Below are 18286 nucleotides of genomic sequence, written 5' to 3' on the forward strand. Positions count from 1 at the left end.
AAAAGTTCCACCTTCTGCTTCAACTTTGATCCAGAGTATTTCTGGTCTTGAGTATGACTGGATGGTAGTGAATTCAATATTCTTACACACTGCAATTCAATGTTTCAGACCTTTATGCAGGCTGTTTCAAATACCTCAAAACTGGAGGAAACAAAACACACCTGCATATTTAATGATAGCAGTAGAATAACAGGCTTGAATACTCTCTGAAAAAAGCTTTACCAATTTAAAAAATTCTCCATGGTTTGTACAAAGTTCACGGCAGATATATTCACAGAATTGCACTGTAGTAGCCAATACATAGTAAGTTTAAATCAGCGTCCACTGCTCAATGTCCTTTGCTGAAGACAGCTCCAGCTCCTTTGGGTCAGTAGTTACAAAAACGGACTGCGCTCTACACCAACGCTCCCTTTGCTCGCCAATCACCAGAAAGGAATTCTTGAAATTCCTCTTCTTCATCACTGCCAGCCACATCATCATCTTTTTTCCCTTTCAACGTTTTCACCAGTCGGTCCTTTAGAATATCCTGCTGATCTCGCAGATGCTCTACACGCCTGTAGCATTCACTGTGGGGAAAAATCATTTTAATCAATCGTTAGACAAATCCTAGCAACATCAGACATTTAAACTACTGCACCCTTTGTTAGAAAACAATGTAAATATAGCAAAGAATAACATGGAAATCATACAGAACTTTGAGTCAGATGGTGCGCTACATATGCACAGCAGACATTCCGCAATGATGTGTAAGTAATAATAATAAATACGAGGAGTATTATTATAATTATTATTAGGATAGATACAAGATACACATCTAATTTACAGTATAACTTAGTTGGATGAGAAATTCTGTTAGAATCATATTGGTCGGCAGGAACTATATTCTGCCTGTTCAGATGCATGTAAAAGATCCCATGGTACTAATTGCAAAGAGAAGGGAGTTTCTCCCAGTGCCCTGGTCAAGAATCTCCCAAATAAAACTCCTCATTCACTTCATGGCTGTTTGTGGGACATTGCTATGCACAAAGTGTCTGTGATATTTGCCTACAAAATACACATTCAATACACTTCACAATACAGTATATCCTGTGAAGCTCTTTGAGTCATCTCAATAACATGATAAGGCACTGTATCAAATATAAGGATTATTGCTTCATTGCAAGGGAGAAGAGTTCCTGCAGGTCAGCATGAAGTACTTGAGGAGATGCTGGATTTCTTCCGAGTCCAAAACCGAGGGGATCCATTCTCCGCCCTCCCAACCGCCACTCCCTCCCCCCCGCACTCCGACCCCTACCCATCCCTCCTGCCACATTTTCAAACCTGTCTCCCCTGCTCTCTCATCACCACCATATCCAGCTTAAAACACACCACTTTCTCCCATGACCCCATCCCCACCCCTCTCCTTACCTCTCAGCTCCACCTCCTTGTCTCTCTACTCTCCGACACCATCAATCTCTCCCTATCATCTGGCACCGTTCCCATCCCTAAAAACAGCTATAATCACTCCCATGCTGGAAAAATCTTCCCTGGACCCATCCTTGCTTTTTAACTTCCGACTCATCTCCAACCTCCCTTTTCTTTCAAATGTCCTTGAAAGAGTTGCTGCTCCCCAACTTCGCTCCTTCCTCTGCTACCATTCCCTTCATGAGCCCCTCCAATTGGGTTTCGTGCTGCTCACAGCACGAAAGCTGTTTTGGTCGAGGTGACAAACAACATTTTGTCCACCTGTGACCAGGGCTCCCTCTGCCTCCTCGTCCTCTCTGCTGCCTTCGATACTGCGCACCATTCCAATCTCCTCCACCACCTCTCCTCTCACCTCAACCTTCAAGGTTCTGTCCTTGAATGCTTCAGGTTTTATCTCCCACACCGTCTCCAATTTGTCTCCACCAATAGTTTCTCTTCCAGTCTCGTGTGGTGTTCCTCAGGGCTCTGTCCTCAGTGCCCTCGTCTTCAACCACTACATGCTCCCCCTTGGTGACATCATCCACAGACATCGGGTCAATTTCCACATGTACGCGGATGACACTCAACTCTATCTCTCTGCCTCCACCCGCGATTCCAGGACAACTGACGTCCTGACAGATTGTCTGTCTGACATCAAGTCCTGGATGAGAGCCAACTTTCTACAGCTGAATGTCACCCCCACCCTGCCCGACTCCACTGGCTCCTCAGGGGATAAAATTCTAAAACCTCGTCCTCCATGGCCTTGTCCCCTTCTACTTCTCTGACCTGCTGGCCCCCTACCAACCTGTCTGCTCCGTCCGTTCAGCAGGCTCAAGCCTGCTCCAGATCTCCTGCCCGACCCGCCCTACCATCGGTGGCTGGGCTTTTGGCCTCTCTGCCCCCACTCTTTGGAACTTCATTCCACAATCCCCTCACCTTGCTCCCTCAAGGTACGATTCAAGACCTTCCTTTTTGACCATGCCTTCAGCCACCCTCCTACCCCCTCTGCCCTCCCTCATCCCAACCCTGCCCCCTCCCCCCCTCAAGCTCGGGTCCTAATCTTGTTGTTGTTGTGGATATCAGAAAGAATCACCATTTAGTTGATACAAAGCGATCTGCCCTCAGCCCTAAAGCATTGCACAGCAATTTAACACACACCATCTTGGGGGGAGTGGGGGGGAGAGGGGGGAGAAATTGTTTTAATGGGATTTCTTAATGACGAACATGTGGGAACTCTGGAAGTAGGATGTGTTGGAAGTGGAGTTCACATGGATTGACGATTACAATAATAATCTTTGTGTTTGACATAGCGCCTTATCACGTCTTCGAGACGTCTCAAAGCGCTTCACAGAATACAGAATGAATTGACTGTGTATTTTGTGAATTAAACAAAAAAAGTCTACATTTGCACGACTCAGATTACTTATTAAAGAATTCTATCAAGAAATACCACAAATTAATTGAATAGGATTCTACAGTTAGGTTTTGTTGTGGTGAACAGTTTGCTGCGATTTTAAATTTTTGTGCGATTGCAAAGGTTTTTGTTTTCTTCTTGGAATTTTAGGCCTCTTTTACACCTTATATGGGTCTTCATAGGTTATAGACCATAAACAGGCAGCCTGGGCGCAGGCCTCAACATTGCTACCATAACAGCAACTTGCATTTTTCAGCTCCTCTCCCGTACAGGTTTGATGCAAGTTTGCACTTCACCTCCTCTCCCGCACCAGGCTCCACGACCCTATCACCCCCATCCTCACCCGACTCCACTGGCTTCCCATCACACAGGATACAGTTCAAGATCCTGGTCCTCACTTTCAAAGTCCTCCATGGCCTTGCTCCCCCCTACCTCTGCAACCTCCTAAACCCCTACCAAGCTACCCGTTCCTTCCACTCAGCGGCTCTGGCCTGCTCCACATCCTCCGTCTTGCCCGCTCCACTATTGGCGGGTGCGTCTTCTGTCACTCTACCCCCACCCTCTGGAACTCCATCCCGCAGTCCCTTCGTCTCCCCCCTTCCTTTGCCTCCTTCAAGACCCATCTCAAGACTCTTCTCTTCGACCGAGTCATTGGTTACTCTCCTTCCCCTCCTCAGCTCGGGCCCGAAACACCAATTGTCCAGCGCCTTGGGATATCCTCCCGGCGCTATACAAATATCATTTTGTTGTTGTTACTGCATTTATATAGCGCCCTTCACGTGGGCTATAAACAGAGCGCTTAAACTATAACATCCTTGTAGAGAAGCTCCCGGCTGCTCCCTGACATTTCCGCACAATCCAGCACTTGGTTGGCAGTTCAATAATTGAGCTAGAATATTTAGAGGATATGGAGAAAAGAAGAGAATAGGGATTCAAAGAATTGTGATGATCCAATGTAATGGCAGAATATCAGAACAAACTTAACAGGCCAAACAGAGTCCTCTGTTCCCAGCTAGTGGAGCATTTAAGCGCTTTGAGACATCTAGAAGAGTGAAAAGCCCTATATCAAATGCAAGGATAATAATAATAATTGTAGATACTAAGTAGTGTCCTGTCATTCACTGATGCGCCATGTTAAGGGGGCTCAGCATGCTGCGTCTTTATGCTTTCCGTATCTTGTATCAAAAAGCTGGTTTAAAAGTTAAAATAAAAGCCTATCTGAAGCCTATATGAGCCTACACTCGTATTCCTTAATTTCTATTACCTACTAAGCAGCACAATTATTTTTGCTCCTTTGCTAAAACTATAACTCTGATCTCAATGGTGGATTCAATTGAAGCAAATAATCAATATTTGGTTACTTCTGTGCAGAACAGTACACATCACAAGAGGTCACCACCACTGCTCTACTTAAATATTAAACACCTTCAACCTTCAATATTCTCCTGTTTTCTTTTGTCCTATTTTGACAATTTGAAAATACATCGGCCAAATCTGCATTATTTCTTAGTCTTAATTTTTCTAAGAAATGCATCTGGTGTATTAGAATTATGATACTTACACATTTCTGGATATTACAAATTAATATCCCAATATTGTTTATTCATATGGTGATTTGAATCATTCCAAAGTGGGAACTGGCTAAATTGTTCCTGAATGACAGTCTGAAGCTGGCACATAAAAAGCTGTAAGATTAGTGAAGCTGCCCTGAGTTATGCCTGGATCTCTGTAGAGGTCATTCAGCTCCTATGTTAAATCCAGTGACTCTCCCAATTCGTGTCCCAGACAAGATCATCAGCCCCAGCAGAACTGTAGTCAAGAACAGGAACCTTAAGGAAACCATAACTCTTTGTAATGGCTGATTTCAGAATAAGGAAATGTGTGAGAGGACATAAATCAGTTTTGTAACAGTATAAATCTACCAGTAAAGGGGGTTTCTGTCGTGATGCTGCTATACTTAAACTAATCTTCATTATTATGGCAACCGACTGACACTTCATGTTAATAGGCCGGTGACCTTTCAATATCCACACATAGGCACACATGCAAACACACATTGGCATGCATGCAAATATGAGTATTCACACACGTGTGTATTACTGCTTTGCAAAGTTAATTTACTGGAAACAACATTCATTTTGTGAACTGCTTCGTATCCTGATGGCTTCTTTCAATACTTGTAGGCCGTTCTACACAGATGGAAGAAACTTAAAACTGACTAAAATAATCTAGGACACAAGCACGTCTGTAGGAATGCCACAGGAAAACCAGCACAGGCTGACCCATCATGCCAAGAGCTTTGTGCAGAATGTCACATAATGTCAGTGCAATGCATTACCGCAGAAAGGACGGGATTGCCAAGTCAGAAATAGTGTTCACACCATGTCCCCTGGGAAAGGATTAAAGTCTGTGACGCCAAACCAAGCAACTCTACACTATTCAGACAGCTGCAGAAAAAATGGATTAGGCCAGAATAAGTGCTGTTAACTGCCTTTTGTTCACTGACAAGTTTAATCTATATTAATAGGCGAGAGAAAAGCTAACAAATGATCAGGAACTGCACTATGTAAATTAACTGTAAACAGTTGTTTACAGCTTTAACACGAAAACCACAGCCTCAATAATCTGATAGAAAAAGTAAAGAGTGATAGAAACAGATAAAACAGAAGTTCCTTAAGTTAACAGATCTTTTGCAAAATCAAGTGGATTAATCACTGATGAGAATACACACTAGGAACACAATTTTTTTTATATCCAGGAATCTCACTGAACAGAATTAATCAAGAGTTCAGAGAGCAGTTATACCATTTAACGACATCAAAGAACATAACAAAATATCATTCTATCAGACCAATCATCACGGCAATGCAGTCCTCATTCAGTATGGCCATAAAATGACTGGCATCCAGAAGTGACCCATAGCCCAATCCTCATTACATCGGTGGAGCCAGTGACTAACGAAACATGTAGATGATGTCAGGCAGATACAGATCTACTATCTCCCTGACCTGAAATGTCAGGTCACGATGATCAAATTTCAACAAGAATTTCTCTGATTTGAAGGGGGAAATACTTTGTGATATAGATATGCTAAGCAAAGACTCAGAGAAAATAGGTTCTCCCGATACTCCTAAATCCAGGGTTCATCCAATGATCATGACTGTTTGTGGACCTTGCTGCCACACTGGCACAGAAACACGATGTCGATACTGGACAGTAATTACCTGTGAAGTGCTTTGAAGCTTTTCAATATGATAAAGCTCCAGAAAAATGCTAGCTTTTTCTAGTTCCTTATAATATTCCATTGAACAATCACTGGCATATTATGCTAGATGGCTCCAATGTCAGAACCTTCCTGTAATTCGCTTTTACTAGTGATACCCTGTGCCCATATTAATTTTCTCATACCTTGTAAGCAGAATTGTACACTTTTTCAAAAGTAAAAGGAAGATGCTATACTGAGGATGAGGGATGAGTCAGGGCAGTGAGCATATGGGCCACCCTTGGTATATCATGTTCCTCATTACCATTAGCAACACTATGTACTAAGTAGGCCATCTAGTGGCAATACATCAGTACTATTCTGTGAAGCGCTTTGAGACGTCTAGAAGACATGAAAAACGCTATATTAAATGCAAGGATTATTATTATTATTACTACACACTTTCAAATCTAAATAAATGACAATGGACATCATTATAGTGCCTTTTACGTCAGGAGGATGTCTCCAAGCGTTGACAATGCTGGCTGGACACCCACACTGGGGGTGGGAGCTGAACGGGTTGGGGAGGGGACAAATGACCTACATACACCTCTTTGACTGTGTCTTTGGGCAACATCTTCACATTTTTATTTCCTTACTTGGTGTCAACCAGTACATTGGTCAACTACTTGTTCTTTCATGAACAAGTACATTCATACTACGTTCCATGTTGAGACTTTACCTCAGTCTAGCCTGACATTCCTAGTGCTGTACTGGGGAAGTGTTGCTTTATCAGATGAGACATCTTTTGGCTGAACCATCTTTTGGCTGAAGGGTTAACCTGAGTTCCCATTGATCTGTGCAGGTGAAAGTTAAAGATTCCACAATGATAACGTGAATATAAGTGGAACCTTTTGAGCAGACAGCTTACAGGTTATTGCCAATTTCACTTTCTGATGTGATGTTGGCATGGGCATCCTAATGACCTGGAAATAGGTCTTTTTAACTCGAAAGCAATCAGTAGGTGGGTATTAAGTTGGCCAACTGTGCACATCCACAGTGATTGGGGACTACAGTGTAACTGTGTTATGATTGAATTTGCGCCATAATGAAGCCAATTACAATGGAGCCTTTCATACAGGATGAAATCCTCAATTCAGAAGAGTCCTGTAACTCAGTGATATAACACTTGCCTTGCAAGTGAGAGACCTGGCTTTGATTCCCGGCAGGGCGAAATGTTGGGCAAGTTTCCTTACTCCAACAACAACAACTTGGATTTATATAGCGCCCTCCACGCCGGATGGCATCTCAGAGCGCTTTACAGTAACGGATCCTGGGACCGAGCCACGGGGAGGGGTAGGAAGGTGACCAAAGGCGCGGTCAGAAAGAAAGGTATTCAGCAGAGACCGGAAAATGGGAAGGGATGGAGCGAGACGAAGGGAGTGAGGAAGGCAGTTCCAGAGCCTTGGGGCTTAGTGGCTGAAGGCACGGCCGCCAATGGTGGAGCGGAGGACTCGGAGGAGGCCAGACCCGGAGGAACGAAGGCAATGGGTATTGTTTTGAGGAGAGAGGAGGTCAGAGAGGTAGGGGGGGTGCAGAGGAATGCAGGGACTTGAATACGAGAGTGAGGATCTTGAAATTGATCCTCTCTGGGATAGGCAGCCAGTGCAGTCTGGCAAGGACTGGCAAGGTGATTGGAGAGCGGAGTTTCGTGCGGATGAGAATGCGGGTGGGAGAGTTTTGAATTATTTGGATTTTATGGATGGTAATGGATGGGAGACTGGCGCTAAGGGCGTTGGGAGTAGTCCAGCCGAGAGGTGACAATGGCATGGACCAGGGTTTCAGCGGCTTTTGGGGAGAGATATAGGCGGAGACGGGCGATGCGTCGCAGGTGGAAGAAGGCGGTACTGGTGAGGGACCGGATGTGGGGGAGGAAGGATAATTGGGGGTCGAACCTGACACCTAGGTTGCGTACTCCACATGCTTCTGTTTACCTAGCATCAAGTAGGAACCCGGTTGTTAGTCGATTGGCGGATCACTTTTCCGGGGATAATAATCCTTCAAAAAAAACAAATAAGTTGGTCACTCAATCCACGACTGTTTGTGGGATACTGCTGTGTGTAATTGGCTAAAGCGTTTCACCCACAAATATAGTCAATTCACTTTACAATATATTCTGAAGCGCTTTGAGGCGTCTAGAAGACGTGAAAAGCGCTATATCAAATGCAAGTATTATTATTAACCCTGGCCAACAATGCTCCAGATTGATTGATCATTCACTTCATGGCTGTTTGCAGAACACTGCAGGCACAAGCTGTTGCTACAATTGATTATTTAGGAAGCACTTTGAGAAGTTTCAACATGACAAGGTACTGTAAAATTCTTCCTTCTACTTCCCTGCCATAATTCTGCACTACCAACAAATCTAGTTGATTTTCCAGGATGTGTGCTTGCTCATGTATATGTGACAATGCAGGACGTCATCGCAACGCCCACAACACAGTAAATGATACACAGTAGGAATGGGTCAATCAGTAGTTACATACAATACACACAAGAATAATTGCCTATTCAACTCGAGGATTGAATATTCAACAGCAATAAATTACAGCCCTACAATTTACTCATTATTTTCTGTTTAAAGGCCGCCCATAAATACTGTTGAATGAGTCAAACACTTAAGCAAATTAGTCTGCAGCAGAAATTTTATTCTGTGAATGTCTTAAAAGTGATTATACTTGGACCTAAGATGTGTTTAATGTCTCTTTTACACTACACAGTTAGTGCCACTTTGATGGGTTTCTGTATCAAATTAGCGTTAAAAGTATAGTATAAATTCAATTTGGCCACATGATTTTTGAGGCCTGCTCCCACAGTTACCTCCAGGATTTGAACCCAAAACATTGCCTTCAGCTAAGCCAGAAATTTTGATTTGCTGTTGCAACTGAAATCAATAAATTTGTAAACTTAAAAATCGTGCATTTCAAACTTCTGGTTCTCAAAAAGCCGGTTATACTTGCAGCTCTTCAATATTATTACAAAATGTATTGGATTTATACCAATTACTAGAGAATGTGCTGAGCTGCATGCACGCACACGGAGTACACTGAGCCCTGGGGAAGAGTAGTTTGCATCAATCCAGTTTCTTGCTCCAACTGGTTGTATTACTGAATATAATAGCATCTCTTCTATACGATAAAAGGTGCAAAAGCACCTGCAGTCAGTGATATGTAAACTCAGTTACACTGGGAAGAATGAATTTATCACAGAAACCTTATCAAAATGTTTCAGATAATTAATGATTTGTTTTGAATGCCATTCCACGCACAGGAAGGTCTCACAAACGGTCATAACGTGAACAACCAACTTAAATGGAAAATTGTTCGGCTGCATATCAACAACAAAACAGCAAATTGCATATCAGGAGAATCATTCGTCTCTTTCTGCACTTTGATATATTTTGTTGTAGAGTTCATAAGGTTTCCAAAGGATTGTGAAATATATTTATCCAATCAAGAATCCAATCTTGGATCCAATCTTGTTGACAGCATTCGAATTGGCCCATGTCATTACACCAATATCTCATTACCTACAGGAATTAAAGGCTTCGAGGTTGTGGAAGTCTGCATTCTGGGATGATGAAAGTAGGGCTCAAAATAATTTTTTTATTCCAGGGACTTAATTCATTCCTTCTCATGCACGCACACACACATGCACAGTGAGCCCTGAATGGATAATAATAAACCTTTCATTTTGATATAGCGCCTTTGAGACGTCTCAAGGTACTCCAAAGGATTTACTGTAAATACAATACAAATTTACATAACACTTTTCAAATCAGGAGGACATCTCAAGGACCTTAATAATGGCTTGGCTCCTGAGCTGGGGATGAGAGCCATAAGGGGTTAATGATAGTAAAGATGTCCTAAAACATGGTCAAAGAGAGAGATCTTGAAACCAACATTGAACAAGGTGAGGGAACGAGCGAGTCATAGTGATTCTGATGGAGTTCCAGAGGGTGTGGGGGGTGGGGGGGAAGATGGTCTGAAAACCTGTCAAGTGGGGCAGTTAGAGTGGGGCACCAATAGCATTCCAGTGCCCAATGAGTGAAGGGAGCAGCTAGGTTAGGTAAAGTACACTGACTGTGTATTTGAAGGCGAACAAGGCAGACACAGCAATGTCCCACAAATAGCGATGAAAAAAATGACCAATGGGAATTGTCAGCCAAGACACCAAGAGTCTCCTTTCTCTTTTCAAACAGTACCATGAGGTTTTTAACATCCAGCTGAACAGACAGTGAGACCTCAGTTCAATCTGAAGGTACCTCTGACATTGCAGCTCTATCCTAGCACTGTACTAGTGTGTTAACCAAGACTGAGTTTGAAGCCTTGACATGGGGCTTGAACCTACAACCTGTTGGCTCTGAGTTGAGAGTGCTACAAATTGAGTCAGGCTGACACTTACTTTGAATTCAGATTGCAAACTCTTCTCTTTCAAATAAAAGCATTTATTTGCCAGGTTTGGCTCAGTTCATAGCACTCTCGCTTCTGGGCCATGAAGTTGTGGATTCAAGCTCAGTCTTGTTGACAGTCCAGTGCAAGTCCCGGGGAGCACTGCATTGTTTGAAGGTGCCATCCTTCTGATGAGAAGTTGAACTGTTTGCCTGTTCAGATGAATGTTAAAGATCCCACACACAAAAAGAGGGAGTTTGCTCCCTTTCTCAACCAACAATCTTCCAGTTAAATTAGTCATTAACTTCATGGCTGTTTGTGATACATTGCTTTGGGCAGATTGTCTACCATGTTCGACTACACTTTATAGTAATTACTTGAGAATTTCTCTGAGACTATGACATTCCAGACACTATATTAAATGCAAGGATTATTTATTTGCATAATATCCATTACCCATTGTGGAGTCCTGTAGCTCAGTGGTTAGAGCACTCGCTTTGCAAGCGAGAGACCTGAGTTCAATTCCAGGCAGGGCGAAACCTTGGACAAGTTTCCTTACTCCACACGCCTAATAATAATCCCTCCAAAACAAAAAACAATTATAAAAATTGGTCATTTTCAATCTACGACTGTTTGTGGGACATTGCTGTGCGCAATTGGCTGCCGCGTTCGCCCACAAATATAGTCAATTCACTTTACAGTGTGTTCTGTGAAGCGCTTTGGGACGTCCTCCCGACGTGAAAAGCGCTATATCAAATGCAAGGATTATTATTATTATTATTACAAACCGCCACAGACATTAACAGAAACCTTTTGTTTGAAGTTGTAGAAAATGTTTGATTCCTAAACTAACAAAGACTGTTATCTGCAATGAATACTGCTCAGTTACGAACTCCAATATGAAGCTCATTTGCAGTGGAATACCTAGTTGAAGTATTCCAGCAATACCAATTCTTATAGTATTAGTGGAACACAATTAGCCCTCTGAACTTCGAAGGCTTGTAGCTCTTCTGCACTTTCAGTCCTTTACTGCAGAGACCTAAAAGCTGTATAATGTAATTCGTTGATCCATAATGCCAGACAATAAAAGCGACTTACCCTTAACTAAATTTATTTACAATGTTGGCACAATATCAAATGTAAGGATCATTATTATTTATTCATACAATTCTATATTTCTGTTTGAGTCTTGCTGCACTAGGATGAAATAGCTAAAAACATACGTTAGTGTTTAAATGAAGTGATACATAAGCAAGCATTTAGATGCTTCTCACCAACAGGAAAATCATAAAAATGCAAATTGTTGAATAGTAGTGTTTCAAAATCATCATGGTTCCTCTCACCCAGAGGATAGGATAAAACTGATTGTTAAGAGATGACTTACTGTGATATGAATCTTGTATCGTGTGCATGAATATGTGGTATGCATATATGGAACTCAGACTGGTTTAGCTACTCTTAAGCATGGTGAGTGGTTTCTGCATTCGTCGAACTCCTGGCTGACCAAAATATATTACTCCTAGTGAAATAAGAACTTCCAGATGAAGGCAGGGGACAAACATTGAAGCTGGAGGCACCTTCTTCTGGTATTACACAAGACCCTCACATGGCCAGGGTGGGCTTTGTAATTCAGAATAAAGTTAGGGAGCTCAGTGTCATCTCGGATAACAAAACTGCTATAAAAAGGGAAATGCTTTGTTTTTCGGTGTCCATCCATCAAGATGTTCTACAGTAGTCTGAAGTGCCACCATACAACTCCAACAGTAGGTAAGTCACCGTCAAACAATTCAACTCAGGTCTGTGTACTAGCCCCGTTTCTCAGCAACACATCACTGAGCAAACTACATCATTACGAACACAATCTTTTATCAACTAGATGAGCATAGGGCATTTTGGATGCATCTGTGTTCAAAGCCCTCACATCACTGAGACAGTCATAAAGCAATAACAACTTGCATTCATAATAATAGTAATCCTTGCATTTGATATAGTGGGTTATCAAGTTAGAAGGACATCTTAAAGTACTTCACAAGAATTACTGTGAAATGTAGTGACTGTGTATAAGTAGTCAAACGCAGCAGCACAGTTGCGCTTTTTTTTGGTAAGCTGGGTGTCTGACACATACTCCATGCTTAAAAGTATCCAAACCAAACTGAGATTTTCATGCATCTCACCTACACATCTATCTTCCCGAGACAGATTGTTGGAAATGGAATGCGCACTCTCTCCCTTGAGGGATGCATCCTGCTTACCCAATTCCGGAAAGTATTAGGCGCAGTTTGGCAAGAGCCAAGGCTTGGGGACCCCAATATGCATTGGGGGTACTACTGGACTCTCGGCAACTAAAACTGAATAGCTTGCCATTCATAGCCCTGTCTAACAAGCTTTTCTGCTGCTTGTCCAGCTAGGACCACTCTACCCCTTTGGGCTTTGGCTTGCAGGGTTAACACGAGCTGAGGCGGAGGATTCCCTACCCCCACTGACTGGTCAGCCCTTCCAAGTCCCATCGATGAGCCAGCCTCGCTGTGCTGTCATTAGCAGTGCCCTGGAGTACTGCGGACCCACCTGGCTCAGAAACTGGAATACCAAGTCCGCCATGGAGAGTTTTGAAGGCGAGGATTTTGAACTCTAGCCTCTGGGGATGGGGAGCCAGTGGAGCCGGGCAAGGGTGGGGTTGATAGGATCACAGAGGTTGGTGCGGGAGAGGACATGAGCTGTTAAGTTCTGAATGATCTGCAGCTTGTGGAGAGAAGAGTTGGGAAGGCCAGGAGCTGCAGAGTTTAAGCAGCAGCTGCTTGCCTGTCTAAAAGCCAATCGAGGTGGATTCCAGGGGCTGGATGTACGAACGTGTTTTCACAAAGTCGGACTCCAGGTAACGCCTTCCAGCTGCTGTCGTCCCAAGCAGCTAAGGAGGAGACATCAAAATTTTCAAAGAGCTTACTAATTCCCAGTTTTTATCACAGGGTGCTGAGCCACACACGTCAGAATCTCTGCAGCGGCAAGTGACTGGAGGCGCAGCTACCTATTTGTCAGCTGGGCTCAGGCATTTCTACCACTGCCCACATGGAGGCAGGAGCAGCCAACAGAGGAAAGAGAGCACGGACATGGAGTAAACAAGGGAAGGATTTAAGAATAAAGTATGTACCTAAAAATAATTCAGTTAATATTGTGTTAGAATTAAAGGTGGACTTTTATCGTGGAAATGTAGTTCGCATTTTTAAACTTGATGAAACCTTAGTAAAACAGATGTGATTATTGCAATGAAAAAGGCGAGTCTCTTTTAGCCAAGCTCAGGTGCAAAGCAAATATTAAGCACATTATGACATCCTCCAGAACTGAAAGCCATTAAATAAACATATATTTGTATTGTGTTGCAACTCCCTTTTCAAATAAGTTTGGTAAACCTTATGCAGATTGTTTCTTCAAAATACCAATACATTATAAAGCACAATAAGTGACAAGATGAATAACCATGGTATTTGTAACGTGGGAGTAGGCATGTATCTGTTACGTGGGAGTAGGAAAAAGGTTTTGTTACGTGGGAGTAAGAATAAAGGTGCGGCTTTGTCACTTCACAAAAACTTTGAAAATTGGGGTATTTAGCAATCACGCTCTTGAATATCTATGTACAATAGCTTTCCTCTGCATTTTTAGATGGTTATAATATAATAATACTCGCATTTGATAAAGCGCTTTTCACGTCTGCTAAATGTCTCAAAGCGCTTCACAGAATATACTGTAAAGTGAATTGTCGGAGTCCTGTAGCTCAGTGGTTAGAGCACTCGCTTTGCAAGCGAGAGACCCAAGTTCAATTCCAGGCAGAGGGCGAAACCTTGGGCAAGTTTCCATACTCCACACAGAGCCTAATAATAATCCCTCCAAAACCAAAAACAATTATAAAAATTGGTCATTTTCAATCTACGACTGTTTGTGGGACATTGCTGTGCGCAATTGGCTGCCGCATTCGCCCACAAATATACAGTCAATTCACTTGGGATGTCCTCCTGATGTGAAAAGCGCTATATCAAAAGCAAGGATTATTATTAAATTGACTGTATATTTGTGGGCGAAATGCGGCAGTCAATTGCGCACAGCAGTGTCCCACAAACAGTCATGGATTGAAAATGATCAATTTATTATTTATTAAGTTATTTTTATAATTTAATTTTTAATAATTTAATGTTTAATGGGTAGAGAGCTTGTGTGTTACTTGCCAAATGGATATCTGACAATATTGCAGCTTCCTGTTGCATCATTTGAATCAGGCATTATCTTAAAAATGTTGAGTCTTCTAATGATGATAACTTTGTGCAGTTCATACAAGCTAATGTCACTGGATGATCAATGGACACAAATTATAAACTAGATAAGGGGATGAAGCAGAGAGTAGTCTGAATGTGAAAGGATTGAAATGGGGAAGGTATTCAGTGGGAAGCTTCAGGGGCAATGATGAAGACCCCTTCATTCCTTGTAAATCACCTGGTTCGCAGAATCAATGCAAGGTACTTAAGATTTACAGACAACACCAACACAGAGGAGGCAGCTAGGAACGTAAGAAAACTCAGCACCAAATGCATCTGGCAAACTCACTGAGAAATTAAGTTCAGTAAAGATTAAAAAATGTTTTGGTTAGCTGGGTTTCAGACATGCAGAAACCTGGTGAAACATGGAGATTCCGGAGATAGATTGTTGGAATGGACACATCCTGCTTACCTAATTCTGGAAAGTATTAGATGCAGGTTGGCAAGATCCAAGGATTGGAGACCCCAGAGTCTGTGTTGGGGTACTACTGGTGTCTAAGCAGCTAAAACTGCATAGTTTGTCATTGATTTCGCTGTCTGGCAAGCTTTCCCACTGCTTGTCGAGCTAGGATCATCCTACCTGTTAGGGGTTTGGCTTGCAGAGTTAGCAGGAGCTGAATGGGATGACTCCCTGTCCCCAGTAACTGGTCTGCCCCTCCAGGTCCTGTCAATGAGCCAGGCTGGCTGCGCTGTCATCAGGTACTGGGGACCTGCCTGGCTCAGTAACCGGACTACTGAAACCGGCACAGAGGGCTGACTCGATTCTGAAATTCCATTGCCAAACATGTCACTTTGGAGCCAGTTCAGCATGTTTATTAAAGAAGTTCAATGAAGATAAATAATGCACGTTACTGTATATAGGAAGTAAAAATAGGCAGGCACATGTAATCCATGGATGGGACAGAACATGCCAAGGGAAAAGATGAAAAGACTTTGTGCTGTTAGTTAACTCGTTGCTCACAATAATAATCCTTGTGATTGATATAGCACCTTATCACGTCTTCAAAACATCTCAAAGCGCTTCACAAAATAAACTGTAAAGTGAATTGACTATATTCTATGGGCAAAACATGGCAGCCAACTGCGCACAGCAGTGTTCCAGTCACCGATTGAGTGACCAAATTTTTATTATTTATTTATTTTGAAAGGATTATTACCCCTGGAAAAGCGATCCACCAATTAACTAACAGCCAGATTCCTACTTATTGCTGGGTAAACAGAGGTGCATGGAGTAAGGAAACCAATGTTTTGCCCTGCTGGAATTGAACACTATCAAACAGGGTGAGGCAGTAAAAAAACAAGCAAAGAAGATGTCCAATATTGCCATCAGTTGAATATAGATCCACATAAAACATGCTCAAATTCTACACTGCTTTGGTCAAGCTGTGCCAGGAGTACTGTGTATAGTTCTGGTTGTCGTGATATAAGGAGTTGCTCTTGCTGCTAGAGGCAGTGCAGAGGAGAACTATTAGGCTGATATCCAGTGATACAGGGTTGAGCTATGACAAATGATAAAATAAGCTAGGAAATTTCAACTTTAGAAAGATGTCTCAGAAATAACTTTATAGGAGCATATAAGGTGCTTAATGGGATGAAGGTAATAAACTTTTCGATACATCACAATAGGACAATAGGTTACAAAATGAAAACTGAAGGGCAAGTTTTGGACAGACACCAAGAAATATTTATTTACAAAACATAATGAATAGCTGAAAGAAGTCCCAGGAAACGTGCTAGAGGCAAGAGCGTAGGACTAATTTGTGAGAAGCTTGATTTTGTAATGTGAAGAATTTTTTGGAAGGTTGAGTGAGATCAAATGAGCTGAAGGGTCTTCAATATCTGAACCTCTATAGTGATCCTTTGATAAGGGAATTAAAAAGGTGACATTTCATAACAGATTCAATGTGATCACATTGAAACCTATTCTGAAATGTTACATTTTTGACTTTGAAACTGAACACTCCCACCTCCCCACCGTATAAATCAATATTTTGGCCTGGAGGTGGCTTATAAAAAAGTCAACACCATTTTGGATACTCCTAAGACAACCCAATTTGTTTTCCCCCCCGATCGCACCGTCAGCATTTGATAGCTGAATATTTACACGATTCTGACAGTTCAGTCAGTATTTTTTAGCCTCACTCAAACACCGATCTCCATGACCAGACAACAAATGGAGCTGAGAAATCCTTGGGCCCAGCCAATGTGCGGAGCGAGACCAGAGATGGTGAAAGAGAGGAATAATCCCTTTCCTAGCCTCACACGATGGTTCAGCTCGACCATCTCTTCATGTAGAATTCATTGGCATCTACTTACATTTGTTCATCTATTTCTTCTATCTGTCTATCCAGCCGAACTTCTTCATCCTCCTCTGCCACAATTGCTTCTGAAACCTTTGAGTGAAGGACAATATCAATAAGTTAACAATGTCAATGAACAATGCTAACAATTATCCTTTATGAACTAGAGCTGAGATTGTGAGTCAACATAAAAGACATAACACATTTATATGTACAGCACTTCATGTGAAACAGTAATACTTATATAATTCTACTCTAAAATGGAAACGCTCCAAATGGAGAGAGGCAAAAGGATTAAACCTAGCAATATATTTCACGGTTATGGACATTTTCAGCAAAGATAAAAGCAACCAAACCGTTCAAATAGCATAGTGTGTTACTGAATCATGAAGATTCTGCTGGATTTCTGACAGCATGGGGTCAAAGGTATCAATTTCCTTCATTGATTTTGGTGTTGAGGTGAGAATCAGATAAGAGTTTCAGCTTGCTTTCCTGTAACCATGGCTAGAAAGCATGCACATGAACAGCAATGGGATTTTTTTAAATTATAAAATTATAGGAGCGCCACAAGGAATTATATTCCAAGACACATACAATACCAAATGAACGGAGTATCAAATTACTTTGTGTGATCCTGATTATGCAGGCAATTAAATACACGCCTATATTTATTGTAGGGCTATAGAGAGCTCTATAATTTGTTGCCTTACACAATTTGTAATGCACCTGATCGTTTCTTGAGTGATAGCTACTTGTTGAGCTCAGCTCAGCTCAACGTGCGCAAAACTGAGGCCCTCCTGATTGGCTCGCGTTAGCGCCTCCGCACCTCAGGCGCTAACAGCATCAGCATCCAAGGCTGCACTCTCCACCTCTCAAAGTCAGTCAGGAACCTCGGCGTTCTGAGCTGTCCTTTCTTCCTCATATCCGCGCCACAACTGGCAACGCCTTCCATTACCTCCGAAACATCGCCAGACTACGGCACTACCTCACCCCTCACGCTGCTGAAACTCTGGTCCATGCCTTTACCACCTCAAGGCTGGACTATGGGAACTCTCTCCTCGACGGCCTTCCCAGCACCTCTCTCCACAAGCTGCAGGTCATTCAGGACTCTGCAGCTTGTGTCCTGTCCCGCACCAGGCTTCGGGACCACATCACTCCCACCCTCGCTCGCCTCC

At 42.5% G+C, this 18286-nt stretch overlaps 1 protein-coding gene across 2 annotated transcripts in view; it reads right to left on the reverse strand.

The window, feature by feature from the left end:
* Positions 1-201: 201 nt before the first annotated feature.
* znf830 (zinc finger protein 830) overlaps positions 202-18286 on the reverse strand; it is a 28017-nt gene continuing 9932 nt past the window's right edge. Inside the window, 2 exon segments of one of the 2 annotated variants that reach the window (NM_001292562.1) lie at positions 202-566; positions 17128-17204. In NM_001292562.1, the coding sequence (NP_001279491.1) occupies positions 395-566; positions 17128-17204 (249 nt within the window). In that variant the 3' untranslated portion in view covers positions 202-394. 2 annotated transcript variants of the gene reach the window in all.

The sequence above is a fragment of the Callorhinchus milii genome, unplaced genomic scaffold, assembly GCF_018977255.1.
Source record: "Callorhinchus milii isolate IMCB2004 unplaced genomic scaffold, IMCB_Cmil_1.0 Scaffold2, whole genome shotgun sequence".
NCBI lineage: Eukaryota > Metazoa > Chordata > Chondrichthyes > Chimaeriformes > Callorhinchidae > Callorhinchus > Callorhinchus milii.